The sequence below is a fragment of the Sinohyriopsis cumingii genome, chromosome 16, assembly GCF_028554795.1.
Source record: "Sinohyriopsis cumingii isolate HCF-2022 chromosome 16, ASM2855479v2, whole genome shotgun sequence".
NCBI lineage: Eukaryota > Metazoa > Mollusca > Bivalvia > Unionida > Unionidae > Sinohyriopsis > Sinohyriopsis cumingii.
In genome coordinates this window covers 25828238-25855796 of record NC_142976.1, presented here as the reverse complement: position 1 = coordinate 25855796, position 27559 = coordinate 25828238, and the positions used below count along the sequence as shown (strand labels likewise).

The following is a 27559-nucleotide window of genomic DNA, read 5'->3' as shown; positions in this document are numbered from 1 at the left end:
ACTATAACCCAATCCAAACATTCGGAATGACAACGTTCACTTCCGGTGAAAGAAAATTTTAGTTTAAAGGAAAGCCACGTCAGTTTATTGCAAAAATCTTGTCTAGCCTAAACCTCTCGTTTTTATTTGATTAGACCTAAAAGTTAAAGGCTAAAGATACTTAAAGACAACATGGCGTCTAATGATATTGGGGATTGGTACCGAAGTATTCCTCAAATCACTAAATACTGGTTCACAGGCTCAGTTATCCTGCCAATTCTTGGAAGGTTTGGATTGCTCAATCCGATGCACATGGTTTTAATTTTTGAGTCCGTGATTTACAAATTCCAGGTAATTAGGAATTTTACGTTTTATGTTTTTCTTCTATAAAATTCTGAAAACGAAGGCCTAGTTCATATTACATTAGCCCGTACAGCATTGTCAGAAGAGCCCCGTTCGAATACTGTTGGTGGTGGTAAAGAACATGGGGGCTCTTATCGTTGCTTACAATTGACCTGTCATACATGTACTATATCATAACTACAAAGGAGGACACTTGTCTCCTTGCTCGCGTGACGTATTTAATAATAAACATGGTCCTACAATGTAAGACAGAGCAAATGTTAATTTTGTTTTTGTGCTATGTCTTACTACTCCATTAACAGGCATGTATATCTTGTTCCAATGTCGGTTGACATCGGAACGACTAGTCAGAGTTTCAGGAGTATCTCACACAGCCCATATCAGCACTCTTCCACAAATTGATATGTAATTAATATACTTGCTGTGCTTTTTTTATCCTGGTGGAATCAAAATCTGAGACTAGCAAATGGACTCATTTTCATGTTCCATTTACATACATCTGAATTTGTTCAAATGTGGCGATAGTCGAGGGTAGTTTATGTGGTGTATATGTTTCTTGAATGAAATGAAACATTGCTTACAGTTCCAGTCGGCATTATATATTTTTTTTCGTTTCGTTTAAGAATAATATTTCAGCTTAACCTGATTTTGGCATTCCCGGCTTTCATTGCTTTCCAGCAAACTAAAATGTAGGCCAATGAAACTTGAAAACAGGTCCATCTCTTTTGTTAGAATTTGAATTTATTAGTGAAAAGACATCAGATCAAGTAAAGACTGACTAAAACATTTTGACTTTACTTTGTAGAAAAGCATCATTAGTTTAGTTGCCAGTTGTGTCAGATATTCCAGAAAATTTGACTTTTGTTACAATGTCGGTTGACATCAAAACACTTTACACAGTGCCGTTAGTTAGCCAGTAAGACCCTGATGCCCAAAACATAAATATCAGCGTTGAGGTCTTACATGTAGGACTAGAAAAAATGCTGATATTTCAAGCCATGCTTTGAGTAACTTAATAAATTTGGTACCAATAGTTAGTTCAGGCATTCGACTGTGTATCTGTATCAAAAGTTTGACATAATATGACACCTTTAAGGAATACCATTTCCAACAGTTCAGCTCGACATGGCCCTGATTGCACCCGCTTAATATGCAAGAACATTGTGCTGAATGGGATACTATCATCTCATCGGCCAACTGAAAATGAGTTATAAATAAATACAGGACATCATTTTCTTTTAACCAAAAAGAGGACAGTATTCCATTCAGCAGGATCTTGATTGTATATTAAGCAGGCACGATCAGGGCCATGATAAGCAGTAGCTTAGGAAAATGATTTGGCATTCCTTAATGGTATGATATTAACTCATTCAGCCCCAGCACTGTTATCAGTATCTCTGCTGCTGTACCCCAGAAGCACTAAGCTGTGTCTAGTTCCTTGTGCCCCAGAGTTTTTACCTGTTTGAAAATTTTGAAAACATTGTGCACATGCATTCACTCTTATCTTAATTTCTCTTCTTATATCCAATTAAAATCCACGAAATTTTCACCAATTATTCCAATCGAGGTTGTCTACACAGTGATGTATTTTCTTTCCTATTTGTCTAAGTCTTTCACAACTTATTTATACACTGTTTACAAAATTATGTGCAACGTCTATTCACAAGAACTCTATCATCACTGTCAGCATCCTCATCTTCTGACGATTCAATCTCAGAAACTTCTATGTCCAAATCTAAATCTCACAAAATATCCAACTGCCAAACATGACTTTCCTCAGCTTGCTCAATATTTTCGAGATCAAACCAGAGAAACTCATCATTTTGCTCTCATAAAAAATCACTCTTACATCCGCCATCATTTATTATTTTTCATGAACAAAACGTGTAGTGAAACTGCTCTCAAACAGTAGCCCAGAAGTGTCCTCCCTTGTATTATTTTATACTGTATGTATAACTGATAGTTACATTGTTAGCAATGATATAAGCCTCCAGATATTTATGCTTATGTTGAACTAAATATCAGGGAAAAATCTTACCTTGTAATATTAGGGGTAATGATCTGTTTTGGAACACCTCCATTAACATAAATGTTGGTATGATGCTGATCAGTATGTCATTTGTTGTATAATAATAATAATAATAATAAGTGGACTTAGTACAGCACCTAACCTTTAGAAGCTCTAAGCACTTTACCATATTAGATAGCACATAAAAACATAGTGACAAGATTACAAAAACAAACACCATGAAATTACAAAACAAAAACATGCTGACAATTAAGGAAATAAGCATTATTAAGTCTTTAAGTCTGTTCTTGTAGTCAAAATGGATGAGCTTCAAGAGCATTCTTGAATGTGGTCTCAGTGTCCATGTGTCTTAAGATTTATGGGCAATTCGTTCCACATAGCTGGGGCCTGGTACACAAAATAACGTCGATGTGACTTTGTTTAAAAGTGGGAACAATGAGAATGTAAGTGTCTGTAGTGGATTGTAAGTTTCTAGATGAAATATACACTTGGCTGAGGTCAGATAGGTACATGTATATTGTAGCATAGTCAGCAGATTTTGTCTTTGATTCTGGAGTGGACAGGTAGCCAGTGATGGTTACAGAGTGGGGTTGAGGTGTGCCCAGTTCTTCATATTCTGAGGATGATCAGAGCAATTGTGTTTTGAACATTTTAAAGTTTCTGTAGTAGATACTGAGATAAACAAGACAGAAATGAATTACAATAGTCCAGTCTTGAAAGTACTAAGGAACACACAGATTTTTAGTGGCATCAAGTGAAAGAAAATTCCAAAGGGAGCTCAGCTGATGGATGTGTCTCATCTTCAGATATGTAGCCATGCATATGTTCTATACAAGCTGGTTTAATGAGAGCATACTGTTTAGAGTGATACCAATGTTTCCTACTGACTGCATAAATTTAATGTTGGCATTGCTGATATTTATTGTTTGAGGTAAAGGATATAAATGGGGAAAGTTTTAGTTTGGAGATCAGGATGGCTTCAGTTTTATCATCATTCACCTGCAGCTTGTTACATGTTATTCATGACTTCACATTGGAAATGGAAAATGGAAATTCATGTATCTGAATCTTAAATGTCAGACCGCTATTTCAGGGGAGTCAGACCCAATTAATGTAAAAGATCCAATGTATTCAGAAAGAATATGTGGCTGTTAGTTCTCATTGATGTAGACCAGGTGTTTGAATAATGACGATTCATTCCCTAGTCATGATAGATTTATTTACTGTCATAGATTAGCAATTAAACCTACAAATGTATAAAACAAACATTCAAGTGCAAATACAAACAAGAGTTACAATGGAGACAATACAATAGAAACTTCACACAATTCATATGCTACACAAATATGATCCATAATTATAAATTATTTTCAATCCTTACCAAAACTACAACTTCTAAATATGTAGTATTTCCTTATAATTCTTGTGGAAGGAATACAAAAGCAGATGTAGATATATATTCTACAAGTGCTACATATTGGATAGAGTTTTGCAACTGCTGTCTGTGAAGACTTTAAATAGATTGCGTTGAAAGGAAAATAGGGCAATACTAGTAATGCAATGTCAACATGCAATGCAGGTGCTATTATTGTGGACACTTGTTTTTTCATTCACTCTACCTACTTACATACATATATACATGCTACATGAGACAATCTCCACAAACATTCTACTATACTGTAAACATAATGGCAAGACAATACATACAACATATATAACATTTATGCTCAGTATAACACTGGCTACATGGATGTTCTCCCTACCCCCTGGAATGTACATATTAAGCATATTTGCAACTTTATGCAAATGGTCAAACGGGTATTGATGCAGTTGATTGATTAGCATCAGTACTGGTAAAATTTGGCCTTGTGCATATTTTTTTCTGTATTTGTCAACACAAGGTAGTTGCACAACTCTAGCAGAATCCCAGGTAAGTACGGACAAAATCGTATTTCTTTTTTTAAAGTTGGAATTACCTGTAATTTGGTCATGTCATTTGCTGGATTATTTGTTTTTCTGTGAACAAATTACTTTAAAAGCACTAGAACTTGTCAAATCTTGATTTTATTTATATACCATCAAACCCAACTTTTAAAGGCATTAATATGGTATTAATATATCAAAATGCTTTTAATTTAAGCAATATTTTTTGTTGATGTGAGGAAGACCATGTACATAAGCTATTTTAATTATAGTTGATGGTAAATATCTGTGCAAAAAGATCCATTTCCTATTTTTAGGGGCTATTGTTTTACTTATTTTGTTTACTTAAAATCCATGACAACTGAGTATTTTTAAAGATTTTGGTACTTTTGAGGATAATTTGTTAGTGTTTATTAGTATCTTGTTTAAAAAGAATCACAAAGATGATCTTGTGCAACAGGGTGTGTGACTTATTAAGAACTACTGCTGCAGTACAGGAGAAAATGGACATAAGACTCAGAACAATTTTGATATGTTAGTCTGCAGATTTCTGATGGAAGTACTCATTAGTACTAGTATTAGTATTTATTTGGTAAAATTAATGTTAATATGTGTCTATTTTGATACAAGACATATATAACATTTAAGATTATATATATATATATATATATATATATATATATATATATATATATATATATATATATATATATATATATATATATATATAGAATGCATGCTAACACATTATATAATAGACAGATAACATTTACTATGATGCATACAGAATAATGTATGCCAACACGTGATGCAAAAGATATAGATAACATTTAAGATAATGCATATATAATATATTCTAATACATTATACAAAAGAGGTACACATTACACAAGCAAAACATGGTTTGTTGATCAAACCTAGGATTACCCATAAAGTCTTTGTGGGACTTGTTTCTATTGGGGTCCTAGCTATTCAAGATTTAGGGACAAAAACCATGAATGGGATGTAAGAAAAGATTATAAACAAAACAGCCATGATATGTAAGTCAATGAGACAAATCAAACAGTACAGCCAGACAGAAAGAACTATAAGGTGGGAGATAATGGAATGAAATATGGATCATGGTTGTCCTCGGGTTAGAATGTATATCATAAATTCATACTTTGTTGGAGAAAAAATGGTGCTGTTTATTTAAATGAAGGGCAGTTACCATATTTTGCTGTGAAATAATAAAAGCCACCATAATGAAAAGGACACCAAAACATCTACATGATTGTCAATATTAAAGTCATGTGTACCTGAGTCTCACAGAGGTATCACTAGGATTTTAAAACTAGGAGTACAGGACTCCTATTTGGGGTAAAATAGGAGTCCCAACAGCAAAAGTTGCACTCCACTCCCAGAAGCCTATTGGGCATACCTGAAGTGGCTAAATTTCCAGATGAGAAGAACCACTGGATGCCAATGAGTTTAATTTTCTACATTCTCTACACCACTGACATATAGCTCTTGTTTGTCCATTAAAGTGAGACTGAATTAGCACTATGTCAGGCCAAAGAAAGGTCTTATTCCAAGCAGTAAGCAAGGCATCACTCTTACTTACATAATGGCTACTGTTCCATGCAAACTATCAGTTCTAGCAACTGTAGAACTCTTCTGAATCTCATTACAATCTTTGTCAATTTGCCAATTAAGCCCAAAATACTTATCCAGATTTGCAAATGGCATTTTGTCTAAGTCTCATTGTCAATCATTTGGAGGGCATGGTCATAATACTAAGGTTTTATTGCATGGTGAACTATACTACCCTCATATTGCTTGCATAACAGCCAAATGCTGTGTAGCATTGCTTAAAGGGATGCTGTTATTATTATTGCAATTTCATTCGAATCAAATCAGCTTAAGTGGTTGAATTCTACTGCATTAGGACTGTAACCTATGTAACATTATTCATGCTATATTCAAGTAAATACACATGGAGAAATTATCCAGAGCATGGTACTGGCTGATCATGCCTGCAGTAAGTACCTTCCATATTTGTTGTATTCACTAAGTTTAAATTATGCTACTAGAACTTGTTTGAGATGATCCATGAACGTTTGAAATGAAACGTTTAATCTTTCTGAAACTTTCACTCAAAGAGCCATATACCTTGAATCAGTCTTGGTGACCAAAAGGTTTAATAAATTCCAAAAGGCCTGATTAGCTTCTTGATAATGAAGACTGACTCTGGTTTTTCAAGTATGTATTTTGAGTTCACAAAATACCCCATCATATGTTTTTTTTAAATGCAAGTACCTATTTCCAAACTAGGTCAATATTACTGAAATTCTTTGGGAGCCCTGTTTTACAAAATGTTTATCTTACACAAAAGTAAACACTATATACGTGTTCATACAAAGACAAAAGGTACCAGTGCTGCAATTTTATAGGCCACTTCATAGTACATGCTTATAAAAAATGAACCCCTTGCAAGGCCTATAATGATATAAATATTCCATTTCAGGGATCAAACATGTGAAATGTTAAACGCTTTGCACCTAATCTAATTATCTTCATTATATTTCAGATTTGGAGACCTATTACTGCAGTGTTGTTCTACCCAATTTCTGGATCCAAAGGTTTTCACTACCTAATAAACCTCTATTTTTTATACTCTTATTCAACTCGTCTGGAGACAGGTAAATAAAACTACTACAATAACAAATCATATATCTTTCAAAGTACAGTCGTATATTGTACAAAGTACCAAGCCATAAATACTTTTGTATAAGTTGAGGTTTTGCCAAATCAAAATTTGTCCATGCTGTAAGGAGGTTTACATATAAGCCAGAAATCTTTAAAATCTTAAAAAGCAGTCCATACAAAAGTTGAACCCAAGACATTACTGTTTCAGGAATCAAAAATAGTATTTGTTTTTCAATAACCCACAGGATCAAAAAAATACATTTTTGCTGATCCTTCCTCAGTATCACTAATCCTGCTAAAATTAAACCCATCTCATTTCAGTTTCTAATTCAACATTTATTATTCACTGACACCAACTCAAGAACTATTTTTCACTAAAAAGACTCATGAATGAAGTACCCAGAGAACTTAAATATTTCTTTGAATACATAGTACTGAAAGTGCACATATCTCCTGGGTCTTACTTCAGCCATCAGTGTTCATTTATCCCAACAATTCTGAATCTTTTTTAGTCCTTATAATATATGTGATCACATCATCTCATTTCTGCCATTTCATTAGTAAATGTGCACCTTGCAAATACTTCTACATGATTACAATTATTACCACCCGGTACATTGAATGTTTATAAATAATGAAATAAATATTAATACACATAGTTCCATATAATTCGGGGGGGGGGCAGAGTGGCCAAGTGGTCTAAAGCGCTCTCCGTTACCGATCACTACCATCTCACCTCTGTCTGCGTGGGTTCAAGTCTAGGATTCGGCCAATGTAGTTATGTGAGAAAGCTTGCCAGTAGCTTCTCGTGGGTTGGTGGTTCTTCCCGGGATTTTCCCGGGTTCTTCCTTTACCATTAATACTGGCGGCCATGTATAGCCTATCGTGTGCTGAAAATGGCGTTAAACCCCATAACAACAACAACAATATAATTCTGGATTATTTGTTGTGACCTTCTCCAATGGATCAATACAAACCGGAGGCCCCACACCTTTTTTTATCATCAATAATAATGAAATTGATGCTTGCGAGTAGTATATCAGGCTACTTTCATGTTTGTGTTTTGATATTAATCACATTCATTTACCTGAGTGAATGAGGGGTTTAACACCAGTCCTGTACATTTGCAACATGAACATTTACTTGAGCTTGTCAAGTGTGGGACATTGGTATGTACTCGATTATCACAATAAAGAGATAAATTAAACTTTAAATGGAATGCCAACTTACCACCGCTTCTTAACTGTTATGATAGATCTACAGTATTTTCACTGTTCCAATGGCCTAGTGGCAGCTGTGTTTTAGTAATCTGTTGGCAAAAATCACTAATGGTGGGACAGCAGCTGTATTAGCAATCTGTTGGCAAAAATCGTTAATGGTGGGACAGCAGATTAGCATTAATTTCTCATCCTGCTATTTGTATGCCAGTGAAGTTAGTGGTAATTTTTGAGAGTGTATCAGATAACCAGATGTATTAGTACTTGCCTATTAAAGTCAAAGATTGGAAAAACCCTCAATTTAGCATGAGTATATGATACTTGACATACAAATAGAATATAGATCTACATTAGTAATACTAGTACAGCTTCCCATTTTCCTTTATGCATACATTGACATTATATTACAGACAAATATGGTGTTGTTTACTGTTAATTTTATTATAAGGCTGATGACTGATACGTTTCTGTTTAGTTTACATTTGAAAGGTTTGACATAGGACTTGTATTAGGAAATCAAATGTCAATCACCTTTGACTCTTTCAATGTAATACTTCTGTACAATTAAGACACTCAGTAGGACTTTGCTTAAGTGATATTGGACATAGAGTAATTCACTTTCATTGAGATTTACCTATACTTTCAGTTGTACATCTTTACCTGTTTACCATGCTTGACTATACTTAGTCCACGACTGCTTAGTCCGTGTAAAAATGCAGTATGTTTATTCAGTTTTGTTTAGTTTTGATAAAATTAACAAAGACATGGTTAGTACATAAACCATGACTTGAAATACATATGTATAGGCCACAGTTATCCTTATATACTGTATGTACTTGCTTATAAGATGGGTCTAACTCCAAACTGCATAGTCCCAGATCTCCTATCACATACTGTGCAGGCAGATCTGGATCTGTGCATTTTATTAAGAGTAATCAATAGAACAGACAACATAGACCCTTGTCCACAGGCACATTATGCTATGGCAAGTCATGATATTTGTTTGTTGTTTGCATTTTGACTCGACTTTTAAGCTAGTATGTATGGCTATACGTGTTTGTATATATTGCTAAATTTTCTCTGTTATTTCAGTCACATAATTTTTTATCCAGTATTTATACTGTATTGCTGGTAAGGACTGCTGTATTTAATATACATGTTACCTAAGGAAGGCATTTTCTTAAAAAAAAATATATCAGTGTACTCAGATTACTCATAGAGTTCATATGTATATAATACAAGTAAAACCCATTATAATGCGATGCTCAGGGTAAAACAAATAACATCATGATACAAGTGGGATCATGTTGATAAATTTTTCGAAAAACTTCCTCATATAATATGTGCATTGAAATTTCAATATCATCAGTTTTAACCACCTCTTGATCATTCAATCTGCTAGGGATACAAATAATCAGCATTTCCAAGCACATGTATTTAGGATGTTAGAAAGATAGGTCCCCTTAAATTAAAAAATGGGAGCCTTTTTGCCATCGCATTAAACAAATCATGTTATAACAGGTTTGACCTGTACTGAATTTTTAATTGCATATTGTAGGTAACTCTTCCACATTGAAATTACCTTCCTTTAATCCCAAACATGTTTTTCTGGAACAGCGTAAATTACATATAACCATAAATTTGTTTCATATTAAACATAATTTAAAGACAAACATTATACTTTGCTGATGATTAAGGGGTTCTTCACTATTAGTTCCATACAAATGTATTTAACTGCCATGCACATCCTGTAGCTTAGAATTCATAGTTTAGAATTTCTTCTTCCATTACAGGCATTTTTGATGGAAAACCAGCTGAGTATGTTTTCATGCTGCTTTTTAACTGGATCTGCTTGGTTGTATCCTTTAAAAAATTATGAGGGGAACAATAAAAAAAAGAGGACAAATTGTTTGATTATATTTGGACAATACAAGGTAGGAGCAGTATTAGTCCTAAATTGCTAATATGAGTGATTCAGGTTTTTTCTAGAACTAGAATTGATTTTCTGCCATGTCTGTGGTGGACATAATATAGTGCTACCTGTATCTGTTCATCAAGTAATATTACATCTATTGTGAATTTCATTTCTGCTTGTTAACTTTTGACCAGATTTTACTTCACCTGCTTAACTTGGAAATCTGCGCTTAAATCTTTGTTCAGTGACCATTAAACTGTTTTAAATCAACTTTGCTATGAGGCTTTACATGATCATGTTTCCAGCTTGTTTATCAATGCTCTAGTTGCATTTCATTTGAGTACAATCAACAGTTTTTCAGGCTGTGGTCAATATGTTAAAAGTCATTGACATTTTGTGTGAAATTGCAAAATTTGTATTTGTAATTGCTACAGTAAGAATCAGCCATTTGCAATTCTTCTGGTGACATTTATTTTAATAAGACTCCTATGCTTCCTTAACCATTTTCTAGATCATAGGATTTATTGCTGAGTTATATGTAAGTTAAACAATTTTTTACAGTCTTACATTATTGCTTAATTTGTACACATGTATGTTGGTACAGGGCACTGCAGTTACATAGCCCAGAAACAGAACATATCTGTACACAGCAAGTACATAGCCCAGAAACAGAACATATCTGTACACAGCAAGTACATAGCCCAGAAACAGAACATATCTGTACACAGCAAGTACATAGCCCAGAAACAGAACATATCTGTACACAGCAAGTACATAGCTCAGAAACAGAACATATCTATAAAAAAAGCAAAGAACACTTTAAATGTGAAATATAGGCAGTGATAAGTTAGACTTACAGAATGTTCAAAAAGTTCATTTGTTTTTTCATCAATTACTATGAATTTTAAAATGGTATTTTACGTGACTAAATAATAGAGTATCACAATTATTAATTATCATCTATGCAGTCCATTTAGGTCTGGAGTCAATGTTATTTACTTTTCTTAGTAAGTTCCTTCATGTACAATTTAAGTATATTTATTCTGGATTCTTTTAGAGCTATGGTAGGGTAGCACAGCTGGTATATCATCAGACTTTTAATCAAAATGTCCTGGGTTTGATACCTGGTCAGATTGACTGCTTTGGTGTCCCCTTGGGAAGGACACTTTTGTTCTCATTTGCTTCACAACCAAGGTTTTTAAAAAGCAATTAAACACCAACTAGTCAACAACCAAACAGCCTACGGTATCTTGCTTCTTTTAGATTTTTTGTGTGTCTGGTATTCAGGTAATGGTTACACTTGATGTGATTTTATTCAAAATATGGATCAGCAGTATTTTGAGTAAAATTGACATAGGACTAGTAAGACAAAACAGCAAATGCATTTTTATGGGGTCCTATTTTAACAAAGAACTTGTTAGTATGATTAAGTAAAAATCACTAGAGAAGAACAGATACAGTTCCCTTGTATTTTTGTGTTCATATATAGAATACCTGATTAGATATTCAGGCCATTAATTCTAGTTTTCATTATTTTTGTGTGTGCACAATTTTGAACTTGTTTATTTGCAGTGGGCTTTTGTTTCACAGACTTGTAATTGGTTTGTTTTTAGAAAATAAATTGGTGTTTCACTAATAGAAGTGAATCCCCATGATTTGTTTCCTAATTATTATATATAATTTTATTAAACATGTCACTGGTGAATATATGATGTATTTTTCTAAGCAATGACTGAACTTATTGCAGCCTATTTTGCATCATTTTTCAGAATATTTGAATTCATTCACAAAACTCATTTTTGATTTCACCAATTCTTTATTTCACCAAGGTTTCTTTGGAATATAAACACATAGACTATGGTTAAAAGCATTGAATTTACAGGCAGTTTTTTTCTTCTGCAAAGATCCTGCATGCCAACATTCTGTTCATTTGTTAAGCTTTACAGCCCCATCAATGAAGCGCTTGAGACTGCTGCATTCAGGCATCTGCATGATTATGAGTGTGATCAATACATATGAATCTACAAGTTGATGTTGACAAATAAAATATAAAGCAATGGGATTGGTGATTATTTTGAATAATAGACAAGTTAGTCCTAATAGAAATGATAATATGCATGAAGAATTGCAACCTTGTATCAGACGAATCAAGAAAACTGTAATTTGTATAGAAAGGAGGAGGTTTCAGCTAATTAGTTGGACTAGAAATAACTACATACATTCTTTGTGAGTTTCTTCAAGATTTCTTGTTGGGCTAGCCTTCACTGCTGCAGTGGCAAGCTCTGGACAAATGACATATTAAACTGTGGGAAACTGCTGTTAGACATTATTTATTTGTTCATTCATTTCTTCATTAATTCACTATTAATCTATATATTTTTTAATCTCATCAGTTGTTGATGGACCCAATGATCCTCAGTGTATTGTACATTTGGTGTCAACTCAATAAGGATGTCGTTGTTAGTTTCTGGTTTGGAACCATGTTCAAGGTGAGTCTCATTAAAGAAAACCTATGTATGCATGTTACGGTTTATGATCCTGATTTTAATTTAGGTGTTTTAAATTTGTATATTCCTGCAGAGATAGAATATTTCCATAACTCAGCGCAAAGTTTCAGTTTGAATTACCTCCTTAATAAAATTCTTGGATTATGGTTTCCAAGTTATGTAGATATAAAATCCAGTCTTTCTGTAAAAACTTCTTGTACAGTGTAAGCACTTTAGCATGGTCAGATCATTTGACTTGCAAACGGAGTGCAAGTAAGTTACTTGAGGACTGGTTATACACAGTTGGGTAGAAGAAATGGACAATATCTGTTTCAAAAGTTTTAATATCTAATTTATGATACAGAAATATGAAATAATTTTTATGTGCACACAAGTTATTGCTTGGCTAATTTATTAATGGAAATTGTCCACCAGAAGGATGCCAGATTATATCTAAACATGCTGCTTCTTAAGTCATATTCCAGGATTTTGTGGTGGGCTGGACCTGGGTATACCTGTTAAAACTAGTGGTACTGTTTGCAAATAATTGTCTGCATAGTCAGCAATGGCATCTTAGAGATTCTTATGCATGATTCTTTCAACAAATAAGTTTATGTAAGGTTTATGAGGTTACATAAATTTATTACATGTTAATTTACTGGGGTGCATGGAATGTCTTGACGCCTTAGAGTTCCATACACATATCAGCTTCAGCTCAGGGTGATTGGGGTTCATGAAATTCCAGTTACCCAGCTACATTAACATGTAATGAAAATTATTTATATTTAATATTACATGTGTTACAGCATATAGTGCATTGTAATAGACATATCATACGTGTAATTTACATTGTTTCAAACATAAGATAGCATGCCAAGTATTGGGGTTTACCAGGAATGGGCTCTACTGTGAAATTTTCAGGTCTGGATCTATCTATCATTACACTTAAGTCTTTAGTTATGAGCTATTAGATTTATTTAATAATTTTCTTCTTTGTCGAGTTATTTATTTGGAATAATAAATATTTGATTTAATGCTAAATAGAATATTTTGGCAGTTACTTAAACCAACAAAGTCTTGATTTTTGTATCCTTTTGCAGATTTGATTTGTTAAATTGTGAATATTTTCCTGTATGTTGATACAGCCAGAGAGGTTATCTATATTTTTTGAGTAGATATAAAGAAATATTTCACAAGTGAAGTGAAAACATTGTATTGGCATGTTCATTAATCATGTTTTCTTGTATCAACTCTAAAAATAATTGACTTTCTTTTTGCTATATTTTTTGAAAGGCAAAAACTATTGATTTGCATGGATTTTGTTCTTCATTCTGTACCACTGTGAATAATGACTGCCTTTCATCAATAAAAGAAATTCAAACATTTTACAGTTATTCTAGGACAGCAAGTAGCTCATACATATTATGCTTGAAATTGTGTATTTCATATTTTGTCAAATTCTGCATTTTCCTTTGAACTGTACTGCCAGGTTTTAAAATGTGCATTTCATATTTTACCCAAAGCATATGTGTGTACATTAAACATTATGTATCAGTTTGACTTTGTGAAATTTTGTCTTAAGCATTAAATAATTTAATCAGTACCATATAATTAATAACCATTGACATCCTAGTTTGAATGACCATATCTATACACCTGTGTGACTTCCTAATTAATTTACTTGCATTGTTTTCAAGAGAAGTTTTGAGTCACTTTGATCTTTCATTTTGAGAAGATAAATTGTTTCTTTGAGTGACACCTAACTGTGATAATTGGAATTTAACACCTTTATTTGGTTTATTTCTATATTCAAATATAATTTGTGTTCACCTGGCAAGCATGCATTCTAGTTTATTAACTGACTCATCCAAATTTGGAATGATACTTACTTTCCTTTTGCAATGAACTGATTTCTCTGCCATTTTTTCAAACATGCTTCTGATTGTAATGAGTTGCAAAACTGTTACTTAATTTTATTGCTATATTGAATCCAGAGCATTTCCCTAAAAAGTTATACCATTTATTGTAGAGTGAAACATGTATGGATGACACTGAATATCAAATAGAGACAGGTCATGTAAGGCCAGTCACTGGCAATTTGCATGATTCTTGTAAACTGTTTCTAAAAAGGTTAATAATTGTAGCCTCCTTTTGTTATATTGAGTCTGTTTCTAGGCTATTTTTTATGGCATATCATTGATTATGTAAACTTATACTAGAAATTCTACAGTTTTTACATAATTTAAGATCTGTTCATCCTGATGAAGGGAGAAAGGGAGAGAGGGAAAAAAGAAGATGCAGAAGGAGAAGAATGAAATGGGCCTGAATACCAAAGTGCATGTTTCATACATAAAAGCAGACATATTTCCATAATGGGAAAAGAAAGTAGTTAAAATTTGATGTGGTAATAAAAGTGGTATCTCCACTGTGGCAAAATAAAATTTCTTCTACTAATTAATTTCAGTGTCTCGTTATGAAAAACAAATCTTATGATAATATGAATATCTGTAATGGAGTTAACATATTGGTTTATTTCGTATATAATGCATGCACTGACAGGCACAGCAGCAACCTGGTGGTACAATATGTGAATGCAGATCTAGTTCTATGCTGATTGCAGTTTGGAGCACATTAGACACAAATGTATTACAGTATTATATTGTTAGTCACAATTGTTTTTCATTTCAGAAGGGTATTCAGTTTACCATATAAACTCACTTATAAGTTGAAACCAACTGCAAACAACATACATCTTGATCTGCCATAGCATTATGCACCTGAAGATCAGAGTCTGCATCGTTTGTTTTACTGATATACTCCTAATATCTTACACATACCCAGATGTGGGTCTGTGCAGTTTGACTTATCTTATAAACGAGTATATATGGTATTTGTTCGGCCATCAAAAGATCGTTTATGCAGTAGAAAGACAAATAAGGCTTTTCCTTTGTTTCTTTTATTCAGGCCATGTACCTGCCATGGGTGCTGTTTGCATTCAACATGATTGTTGGAGGAGGGTAAGAATTTGTTACAATATTTGCACTTAGTGCGCAGATGTATCATGATATGTCCATATATCTTGCTATCCATGTATTTCAGTTGACTGTCTGTATGTCTGTCTATACAGGTATCTGACAGTTGACTATTGGTGATGTTGAGAGATCATAAAATGCATTACTAAGATAGAATGTTGGTTTTAAATCTTTGATGCACTTAGTGAAAAGACAGGTCAAAGTGATTGTTTTAAATCCACTTTGCACTCAATGATAGGACAGATTACAACGATGGTTTTAAATCCACTATGTACTCACTGAATCCACTACTCATTGGAACATGAAAGTGGAAATCTTGTAAGCACAACTCCATATATGCTGATTAAGGAGATAGATACTGTCGTTTTCCATGGACCCACATATTTCCACTATTTTAAAAGGGGAGGGGGGGGCATTTTTAAGATAGCGTAAATTGGAAAAGAAAATTTGAAGAGAAGGATGGTAGCCCAACAGCTACTTATTAGCCCAACACCTACTTGTTCATGTTTTTATATTGACCTATTAATAAAGGCATTGGGCAGAAATATATGTACACTAATAAGAGTGTTCATCTCATTGAGATGTTGTCCCCTTTTGACTTGTTTGTACAAGATTCATGAAATGTTGGAATCTCCATAGAAAAATGACAAAGTTGTCAAAAGAAGATTAAATTTGAGTGAAAGAAATTGGCAAGAATATAAAAGAAAAGAAAGGTTACGTATGGCTGGTTTGATTATTGTACTGACATCTCAGTTAGCCAGAAGGTAACATTGAGATTGAAACCTGCAAACAAGTTTATTAAATGTGATCTGTGGAGAAAATATCTCGGCAACCTCAGTTGCAAACGTGTTATAGAAGCATCTGTGCAGGAGCATTAGACACCATATAAAATCAACCAACCATCATAGCAGAGACCCAGTGACATAAACATTGCAAAATGGAATTATGTTTGATGGATTTTAGTCAAGGATGTTTACATAAAAGTATGAAAAATGGTTATTTTACTCAAATTTGTTTTATTCTTTTAAATCCAATCTACATATAGAGCACTTAATTCTACTAAACATAGAACAAATACATTTAGTCGGAATTTTAGAAAGCTGACAGCTTAGTATGACTAGTTTTAATAACAAATCTTTTCTTTTTGAAAAAGAAATATAAAACAAAGATCCTAGTCCGAAATAATGTGATGTTCAGAGTATGTTTTGAAATATTTTTTTCCCTATTCATTTTATCCTAGAACTACATTGTTCTTTTAAATTCACTCTACATACAGAGCAAATAATTCTACTAAACAGAGAACAAATACATTTAGATGAATAAATGCAAGGGAATTTTAGAAAGCCTGTGTCCATTTAGAGCTGTTAAAAAGAGCTCTTAACTTAGGATAACAAATTTTAATAAGAAATTCTGTTTTCTTTCTATTCTGACAAAATATAGAACAGAGAGCCTAGGAAAGGCCTTCTTCACCCCTGTAAAAATTAAAAATTCTTTTTGGAGGGGGGGGGCACTTTGACTCTTGCCACTTTCCTCTTGTTTCAGAAATATTTGTTCTCACATCTGCGTATGGCAGCAGATATTATCTTATGTTGTCTGTCTGTAACTAATTTCATTTTTGTACAAGAACTAGATTTTTTCCATCAGTTTCAGTACCAAACTTTGTTAATGGTTTACGCTTAGGGGTAAAGACAAATCCTATTGATTTCATGTTCAAAAGGTTAAAGGTCAAGGTTACTGTGGTTGAAAAAAGAAAAATAGTTTTAGTGCAAGAAGGTTATTTGCCATCAACAGTTACTAAACTTAGGTAAGAAAAAATACCTAATGACTTGGGGTTCATAAGATCAAATGTCAAGGTCCTTGCGCCTGAAAGAAGTTAATGTTTTGCACTACAACTCCAGTTCACTATCTACAATTTCCAAATGTTTACCAAACTTGGTGTATGACTTGCCATTGGGGTAAATAAGAACTCCCTTGATTTGAAGGTCAGGTCAAGGACACTGTAAAAGACGTATAATGGTTTCCCACACAACAACTTGTGTTTTCTATGAACCACAGTGACCAAACTTTGCAGATGTTCTGCACTTGTGGTAAGGATGAAGCATATTGATTTTGGTAAGGACGAATCCATTAATTTTTTAAAGGCTGAAAAAGGTTTAGGTCCATTTGAGTTTTATTCAGTAAGTTTGCTTTAGAGTATGTTCTTTTATTGACCAGACTTTATGAATGGCTTACACTTTGGGTATTTGGGGGGGAGAGAGATTTGGATTTTAACATAGCTTTAACAATTTTCCAGTCATATCGCTATGATGACTGTAGTGTGGCAGTTTAAAGTGATGTCTAGTACTTCAGCTTCATGCCGCAGACATACAGCATCATGTTCCACCCAGTCTCATTATTCTGACACCAGGCTGACCAGTTCGAACACTAACCTCTTAGTACCATTTTTATAAGTCTTTGGTATGGTTCGGTTGGGGAGTTTGAACCAGCAACCTCCTGCATCTGAGGCGGATGCTCAAACCACTTAGGCCACCAGAGTGGTCAGTTGTTTCTGTACAGTAAATTCGGGTCCAGACTGCATGCATAACTAAAGATCCACGTAATTGAGAGCTGGTGGTCAAACATCCCCAAAGTTTACCCTGCCCTGAAAATGGCTACATGGGGGACATTTAAACATGGGGCAGGTGTATAATGTTCCATTCATTATGCTCTAGCTTGAGCATGCTTCATGAGAATGAGATGACAGTGAAGGTTCTAGAGTTTGGATGCAGTCCTACGTGCGGGTGGGTGGGTGGTGTTGGAGGGGTAACAGTTTAAAGATTTTTTTAAAAACTTTCTTATTTATGATGGCTTCCATACTCTAGTTTCTTTATGGTGTCTTTAGAAGATGGATAGCTTGTTATCCTTTTTTTCTTTTTGTTTATTACTTTTTTTCCTCTTTTTTTTCTGATTTGCCTATAAGTGCAAGAATGAAAAATATGCATTAAAGTAGAGAATACTTTTTATTCAATACAGAATCTGTATCCCATCATTACTTTGACTAATTCAGCACCCTAGAATGAATTTGGGGGTATGTTGGGTTCCTCTGGTATGCATAGTTCATGTGGTCTTGACATATCTTTGAATTTGACGGAAATTTCTAAAAGTTGGTTTTATTGTTGAAAAGTCCTTAATTTTGTTTGAAAATTCACAGAATTTTGCCATGAACTCTTGAATTTGTCTGCAGGAATGCAGTTTTAAACTGGGTAAAATAAATCACACTTTTTTAAATTCCGAATTCATATAATTGATATATTTTTTTAAAAATCAATAAAATTGTGTGGATTATAGACACATATCACCAGTTGTTATCAGATGAAGTTGCAATTCTCTGCTGTGATAGTGCTGTGTTTTGTTGTTTTGTTTTCTTCAACTTTTGTACATACAAAACGTTTACAATTCCATGAAAAATCCTAAAGAAAATAAACTGTAGGGCTGTATGAACATATATATATAGTTTACATTGAAGTGTAATATAGGTCTTTATGGTACCTCCATCATTTAGTTATGAATCATGTATGTTAAGATTTTGTTTCAATATCAGGCTTTCTTTTTTTTAATTATTTTTTTTTAACTTTGTGCATTGGGAGTACATCATTGTATAGTTGACAAGTAAGACATAGTTGTGCAGAATCCTTGTGTGAACGTATCCTTATGGAATTCCCTCAATATATGACCTGTCATATTAACACAGTTCCTGTTATAAAGCAAATATTGCCATGGATCCCATTTAACTAGGTGGTTGTAAAATTGTAGGCATTATGTACTTCATTATAATGTGTTCTCACTGTTAGATGGTATACTCAATAGCTCCCATAGACTGCATTATAATGAGGGAGAACTATATTCATTATAATGCAGTGTCACTATTAGATGGTATACTCTATAGCTTCCATGGACTGCATTATAATGAGGGAATAAGTACTTAATTATGTGGTCTCACTTTTAGGTGATAATAATCAGTATCTCCTATGGATGGCATTATGTTGAGGGATACATTTTACAAAATGTGAACTGTAATGTAATAAATGTAATGTAATTTTCTATATTGTGCCACATACAGTACAAAATGTGGGGCATTGAGTCCCAAAAAGAATTGCATTGAACACTAATAGACAGAGAAAAAAAACAAGGGAGATGACAATGGAGTTAATAATTGCTAAATGAGGACTCCCCTATGAATGATAATTACATTTTGCATATGGCAAGTGAAGAAAATATTGAGCTAAGGTTGAATTACATGTATATGACTTTTGATTTCAATTTCAGAGGGTTATCAGAGCTAATAGGCATAATTGTTGGCCATCTGTATTTCTTCCTGATGTTCAAATACCCTCAGGACTTTGGAGGAGTCAGACTTCTAAATACACCACAGTTCTTGTAAGTAAATGTATTCAGTATGCTATGCACTAATTATACCCTTGATTTGGTATTGTCTGTCCATACATCTGCCTTACTCCCTCCTGGGATTCTTGTTTGCACTGTTACACAAAACACTATACAAATGAAAACTGTTAGATAGGACTCTATCTACATGAAAATGTTCTAACTAGTTTTTCAGTGTATTCAAATGAGTTTTTAATATTTTTTGAATCATCGATTTGGGAATATTTTAACTTTTTTTGTTCTCAATTCAAACACTGTCAGATGACATTTGGTAGACTATTTCTATTCATGTTTAGATGACCTGATTAGATTTTCATGCAGACGTATTTATATTTTAATTTAATTTAAATTTAATTTTGTGTAATTGCTAAAAAGAAAATTGCATTACAAACTTTTTTTAAGATACTTATTTAAAACCAATTCACTTAAAGATATGAAATTCAGTAGGAATATTTCTAATTTTTGATGTAATGACCTGAATTAGATTTCCACACCATTTGAATGACCTGGGGCTTTTGAGTAAAACTTTGTTTTAACTTTTCTTTATACACAAGAGGCATACATGTTTTACATACACAAATTTTAGTACTTCTTTGATGAAGTCGTGTTTCACCCACATACAGTAGGACATAAGTGTCATTTTTATTGTCAGTAGCAACAACAGCAACCGTGTTGTCATCAACAATGTTGGAGTTGTTATGTTAAGGTTTTTACATAGTAATATAAATCTATCATCAGCTATTTTTACCATATGGCCATATGTTAAGGTTTTTACAAAGTAATATAAATCTCTCTGCATCTATTTTTACCATACTGCCATATGTTACGGTTTTTACATATTGATATAAATCTCTCATCAGCTATTTTTGCCATACTCCCATATGTTATGGTTTTGACAAAGTAATATAAATCTCTCATCATTTGTTTTTACAGTGTTATCATATGTTAAGATTTTTTAAAATTAATATATAGCTCTCATCAGCTATTTTTACCATGCTGCGATATATTAAGATTTTTACAAAGTAATATAATCCTAGCATCAGCTATTTTTATATTCTTTCATGCTGGGGTTCTATCATGTGCGAGTTCAGAAGGTGGAAGCAGAGAAAATGGTTGAAGCTTGTACATCAGTATTTTGTGATAAATTTATGGGAATATTATATTACTAGCAAATCTACTTTTCATGTTCCAGTGATTACATTCATTGTAAATTCAGCTCCATTTCTAGTATATAATAGCATTACAGTGTTAATGGTTATGAAATGCTACTCGAAGCTGATTAAATTTTTCACCTGCATCAGAAGATGTCAGAGTTATTCAAGTTTTCTTTGCAGACAAGACATTGTAATTTGTCAACCTCTTATTATGTTCTGACAGCTATGACTTTCTGTGACACTCCCAGCTATTAATGAAAGTTGATCTATGTCAAATATGTCATTATTAGCAAGCTGCACTAAATGCAGGATAATGTATGTAATAGCCAAGTGTGGTAGTCATTAGCATCAGTGTCATTGGTATTGACATTGGCAAATGTACACCATTTATGTACAAATCAATATCTTGCATATTGTTTCCTCCACACTCAATAAAAGTTGATTTATGTATGTAGCCATTGCAGTAGTGTACCATCATAAGAAGTAGCATAATATGAACTACTTTTCACACTGCAGTGATGATGTACACTTTTTTAGTTTATATTGGTTTCTTGAACCTGATTGTTTGTAGAGTCAAGAAAGTTGATATTTGCAAACATTGAGATGTACTAGACCACCATACCAAATGTAGGTTACTGAGGCCTACTTTTCACACTTGAGTGATAGTATAGACTTTTTTTTTACATTTGTGTCTTTCTCGGATGATGTTGCTTATACGGCCATGAAAATAGGTCTTTACATGGACCCCAAGGGGTTCTAGACCACCATACCAAAAGTCGGTCACTTTAACATATCTTTTTGTTGTTCCAGTGATTGTGTTCACTTGTTGTTTCTTGGACACTGTTGCTTGTATGGTCATGATACATGATATGTACATGCATTCTGAGGAGTACTATACTGTGATATCAAAAGAAGATCAATGTAACCTACTTTTACACTTTGTACACCTTGGATGTGTAGGTGAGTTTGTTTGATCGTGTTGCTTGTACACTCATCGAACTTGATATGTGTATACATCCCAAGATTTACAACATTACCATATTAAAGAAACAAGAGTGCCGGGAAGGTACTCATGTTCTACTGGCCAAAAATATTTATACGAATTCATGATCAGATCATTCTTTTATCTTACACTGAGTGTCTCTGATGTTGTTGAGCAATATGATTTTCAAATTAACCACAGTTGCAGCCATATTGGATGTAAATCAGCACCATTTTTATTTTGGACAAACTGGACACCACTGGAAGACTTTTGGTGAATACCTCATGTTGCTATTGCCATTAATTCAGGATAATTAGTGAAAAGATTTTCAGTTCATTGTGGCAGCCATATTTGAGGTCAGGTTGGCAGCATTTCCATTCAGAACCAAGTAGATATCATAATTAGTCTTCTAGTGAAAACCTCACATCAGTATGACTTTCTATTTAGGAGTATCAGTATCAAGATTTTCAAGATGGCTTCTATGGTGGCCATGTTGGATGTCAGGTGAACACCATTTTCATTTAGTACCAATATAGACATAAGAAAAACCCAATATTGATATTGCTTCCTATCTAGGAGGAGTGTCATTAAGATTTTCAAGATGGTCACTGTGGGAGCCATATTGGATATCAGCTTTTCAAAACTTTTAAGACTAACATGACACATTAAGAATTCATCTTGTGAAAATCTGATGATGAAATGAATTTCCATGAAGGAGGAGTAGCAATGACAAGATTTTAAGATGGCTGCCATGATGGCTATATTGGATGACCTTGTGGTACCATTTTTATTTGTGATCCATTCTGGAAGATTGACAATAACAAAATTTTCAAGATGGCTGCCATGGTGACCATATTGGATGTCAGATTAGCTCAATTTTCATTAAGGCCCAACAAGACATCATGAACCCCACATGTTCATATGACCATGTATTCAGGAGGACTAGTGATAACAATATTTTCAAGATCAGCGCCATTTTCATTAAGGACCAACTAGACATCATACAAAGTTCTTCAGTAAAAATGATGTTTTGATATGACCATATTCAGGATGACAAGCCATAAGAAGATTTTCAAGAGGATCACTGTGGCTGCCATATTACATGTCCAGGTGGAAATATTTTCATTTGGGAGAAACTAGTCCTCGTAATACATAATAAGTCTTCTGGTGAAAACCTCATGTTGATGTGTCTATCCATTCAGAAGTAGGGGTGATAACAAGATTTTCAGGATAACTACTGTGATGGCATTATTGGATCTCTGCGCAGCACAATTTTCAGTTACCCCTTTGGGTTAATGTGTGTATGTGAAGTTTCATGGAAATTCCCCTTTGGCTTCAAGTTCTAAAACTATAACTCAGCAACTATAATGCATATAATTTCTCAAACAAGTTTCCAATATTATAATAGGTTTTTTCCCAATGGGGTTTACCCACTGCCCACTCATAGCATTGTCAAACAGCATAAATATCAAAGAATTTTACCCCGAATCATTATCATCTTGTCCAAACAACAGTTTAGTTCCTAAACATGTATATTCAGCAGAAGAAAAATTCATTCTTACAAATTTACATCGATGTGAGTGTTTGTCATGTCCTCAGAGACTCAGAGGTTGTATAAATAAGGTTCTGTTTTAGTCAATACTGTGAATTCATTTATTTTTATAGGTATCAGTTTTCATTGTTTCCCAAAAACTGCATTTATATTGGTACTGACATTTGTGGATAAAGATTTTATTGTTTGCACAGTATATTCTTTTTATATTGGACCACAAAATCCATGAGAATTTGTACTCGGTGAAAAAGTTTGAATTTATACTACATGGAAACTGCCAAACCACACACATTAAATTTCTTTCATTTATTTTATCAGGTACAAGTTTTTTCCAAACAGAAGAGGTGGCGTATCAGGGTTTGGTATGCCACCTGCCAGCAGACGTCGAGATGATGATAATGACGATCCTAGGAGACATCCCTGGGGTAGAGGGGAACAACTGGGTCGCTGAAAGCTAGTACAGAATGGGAATATAAGAAGATTACTGGCAATTCATGGGATTATACTATATAACTGACCTAATAAACTTGTGATACTTTGATTCATGAATGAGAACATGTCTATTAAGAAGACTTGATGGAAAAGGACATTTGGAAGTTTTGTTTGAAAGATCTACTCATTGTTACCTTTCTAGTCTAATTAACAAAAACGACAAAAAATCTGGATTTTGGCAACAGATCCCTTGGCTTATGTTGGAATTGTCATCCTTGTGGAAATTTATATTGAAAATAATCCATCGATTCATTCTTCATGCATATACAGATGAACTTTAAAATGAATGTCAGTTTAATATCGTGTAATAATTCCATTAAATTTGTAATATTATAGATTTACCTCCATGAGATATTGGAAGTTGTTGAATTGTCGAGTGCTTGAAAGGGGATTGTTGATGATAATTTGCAAGTTTGTGATATCCTGGATTTAAATCTTTTTGTGGCTACAATAAGGCTTGTTTGGTTCAGCTGTAAGTATTTGCCTGACTGTCGGGTTTAGGGTTTGGGGAACTACAGTAAATATAACAGCATATGACAAAAGCAGGAAATGATTTTGTCAAAGATAATTCTTTTAAATAAATATATACATTACTCCTAATTATTAGAATGTGTGCAGTACAGACATATAATGTATGTCAGTATAGAATTTTATTTTTCTTACAAATTACCAGGATTGTATACAATGAAGAAGTCAATCAGATCCCCAGATCTTGAATAAAAGTTGTCTTTTCTGCATACTTTTTTCCAATGGCAAATGCATTTTTGTTTTGTTGTATTATGTATATCATAAATTATCATGTCAGTTAAGAGTTTAATGTTTTTTTCTGCTTTTATCCTGGTATAAACTGTAAGGTGCTGAATCACAGAGCAAATATTGTGAATAATTATATATAAGTGTGATTTGACAACAATAAGTGCTGAAAAATTAACATTAAACTCTAATAATTACATTATTTTATTTATTTTTATCATTCTTTTATTTTGATTGTTTTCTGTTTGTTATAGAGTCTTCATTAAGTGTATGAATCCTAGTTTAGGGTATATTGCTATATATAGAACAGGGGATTCTTCATTAATGACAATAACTTATCAGCATCAAACCAGTACTTCTACCAGTTGAAGCCAATCTTTTGCTTTTAACATTCCCCAACAAGGTCTTAATATTTTATCTAAATTGGACCATGTATTCTGATTGAAAGCTTATATTGAAAGTGGAGGATGTATTGCTTTGATGGATTTAATAATGACCCTAAGAAGTTCAGTAAAAATTAAAAAAGACTATCAGAAAATGGTTATAACAATATGAGAAGAGTAGCTTTTCTGCACCATCATAACTGCCTGTGGGACTAGGGGTCAGAGATTATACTGTTAGTCTTTTGAAAAAAACTCATGTTACATCCATTTACCATTGGTAATGAGCCCCTTTAAAAGTATGGTAATCTAATAGTGTTTTTCTTGGTAGATTTTGAGTATCACTACTCCGAGATACTTGAGAGATCTTCCTCTTTGAAAGATTTAAAGTATTTTGGTTTGTTGTCATCCTGGTGTTCAGCTTCCAGCTGGTTCATTCATATGCCTGATAACTCTATGATCTCTTCAATTTCAAAAGTTATGTCAGTTTTCAGAAGAAAAAAATTTATTTTATTTTGAAGCATGCAGTATATCAGTCTTCACTGAAATGTTTACAATGGTTATTTTGCACATGACCATTTATAAAATTAGCTATTTATTTATAAAAATATTTCTGTGCACAGTTTATATAAAAATAAATGCAACTCATCCAGATCGCATGGTTACGTTGTAACCAGTGGAAATCATTACATTTCAGCTAATGTGGTTGCAGTTATTCATAAATACAGGTTATCAGTAATTTTGTTTGATAGAGGAATTACATTGGATCATGCTTGAACCCTTTTGATTGCGTTAAATCCAGTGTCCTTTCAATATCAAATTTGATGTGATGCATACACCCATTTCAAGTTACTGTACTGATGACGTGTTTATTATATATCCAAAACAATCATTTCATAATAAAAGACAAGTTTTTATGTTGTTGCTTTTCTTTTACTTTCTTTGTATGACTCATTAGGTGATGTCACCCATGATGCAGATTTAATACATACACAAAACTGTGTTCTTATTTTATTCTGAGTTAGCAGAAAGAATGAGTTTGATCTTTGTAAGGACACCTTGATGCCATCAGGCCTCAGTGTGTTCATAAGCCATGTCAAAATAGTTCTTTCTTCTGACAGGAAACTAAACATGAATGTGGTTTTGGATTTATTACATGCCCCTTTTAGATTTTTGAAATATTTGAGCTTTACTGTGTGAATGAAATTGGACACAATTGGGATCTATAAAAATTAGATTCACTGCATTAAAAAATATCTATGCACAGCCTTTATTAATCAGTTGTATATTAATAGATGTCTAACAAAGTTATTTATTACAAGTTTTTATTTTGTTGCTGTTCTTTTACTTTGATTTCATTTATCTACTTTCTTCAAACGACTTTTGTTTGGTCATGTTGTCTTTATCAGCTAAGACTTTAAATTTGTATCAAATGCATACAAAAAACTGCATACATATTTTGTTCCAAGTTGGCAGAAAAAATGATGAGTTTAAAATGTGTAGGGACACATTATGAACATTAGGCCTATTCATAAGTCATATCAAACAAGTTCTTTCTCTCACTTAAAAAGAAAACATCAATGTGGTTTTGAATTTATTACATGCTCCCTATTTTATGCTTGAAATATTCTTAGCTTTCCTGTGTGAATGAAATTGGAAACAGATTGGGATTATAAAAGTTTGATTCATTGCATCAAAAAATATATATGCATGGATGTTGAAGAAGATACCTAAGTAGTTAGAATCTGGTTATGTGTTACAAAAATACAGATGCACAGCTGTATAAAACACATGATCCAGCATGCAAGATTAAACGTCTGTAATAAAAGGCTTTAAAAACACATGATCCAGCATGCAAGAGTAAATGTCTGTAATAAAAGGCTTTAAAAACACATGATCCAGCATGCAAGGTTAAATGTCTGTAATAAAAGGCTTTAGATCAGCAATGGAAAGGTAGCCTTTATCATGAGTTTGATATTGATGGATATGTAATAAATTTAGTTATTGCAAAATGAATTTAGTTTTTGTTTTTATGACTTTTACAGTAAAGCAAATATTGTTGCAATGCTATCTTGTTACATATGTTATTATCATGGTAATGTGATCTTGATTGCTAGATCTCGTTGAGTTGCCATGAACAGAAAATCCAGACTATTATGAGACGCAAAGCGCAAGTCATGATCCAACAAGAC

General features: G+C 33.2%; 1 protein-coding gene across 1 annotated transcript; it reads left to right on the top strand.

Annotated features, from left to right (window-relative positions):
• The first annotated feature begins 20 nt into the window (after window positions 1-20).
• LOC149780103 (derlin-1-like) lies at window positions 21-26284 on the top strand. The gene is made up of 8 exons (XM_089936865.1): window positions 21-330; window positions 6864-6975; window positions 9993-10057; window positions 10626-10652; window positions 12508-12603; window positions 15565-15617; window positions 19938-20048; window positions 24061-26284. The coding sequence occupies exons 1-8, from the start codon at window positions 172-174 to the stop codon at window positions 24191-24193; spliced, it is 756 nt and encodes a 251-aa protein (XP_089792991.1). The 5' UTR covers window positions 21-171; the 3' UTR covers window positions 24194-26284.
• Window positions 26285-27559: the final 1275 nt, after the last annotated feature.

What these genes read in the sequence shown, in the direction of transcription:
- LOC149780103 (XM_089936865.1), top strand. Translation starts at nt 172, where the DNA reads ATGGCGTCTAATGATATTGGGGATTGGTACCGAAGTATTCCTCAAATC. An exon ending in TTAACTGGATCTGCTTGGTT is followed by an intron (nt 10,058 to 10,625) that starts GTATCCTTTAAA and finishes ACCATTTTCTAG; the next exon opens with ATCATAGGATTTATTGCTGA. An exon ending in CTAAATACACCACAGTTCTT is followed by an intron (nt 20,049 to 24,060) that starts GTAAGTAAATGT and finishes TTATTTTATCAG; the next exon opens with GTACAAGTTTTTTCCAAACA.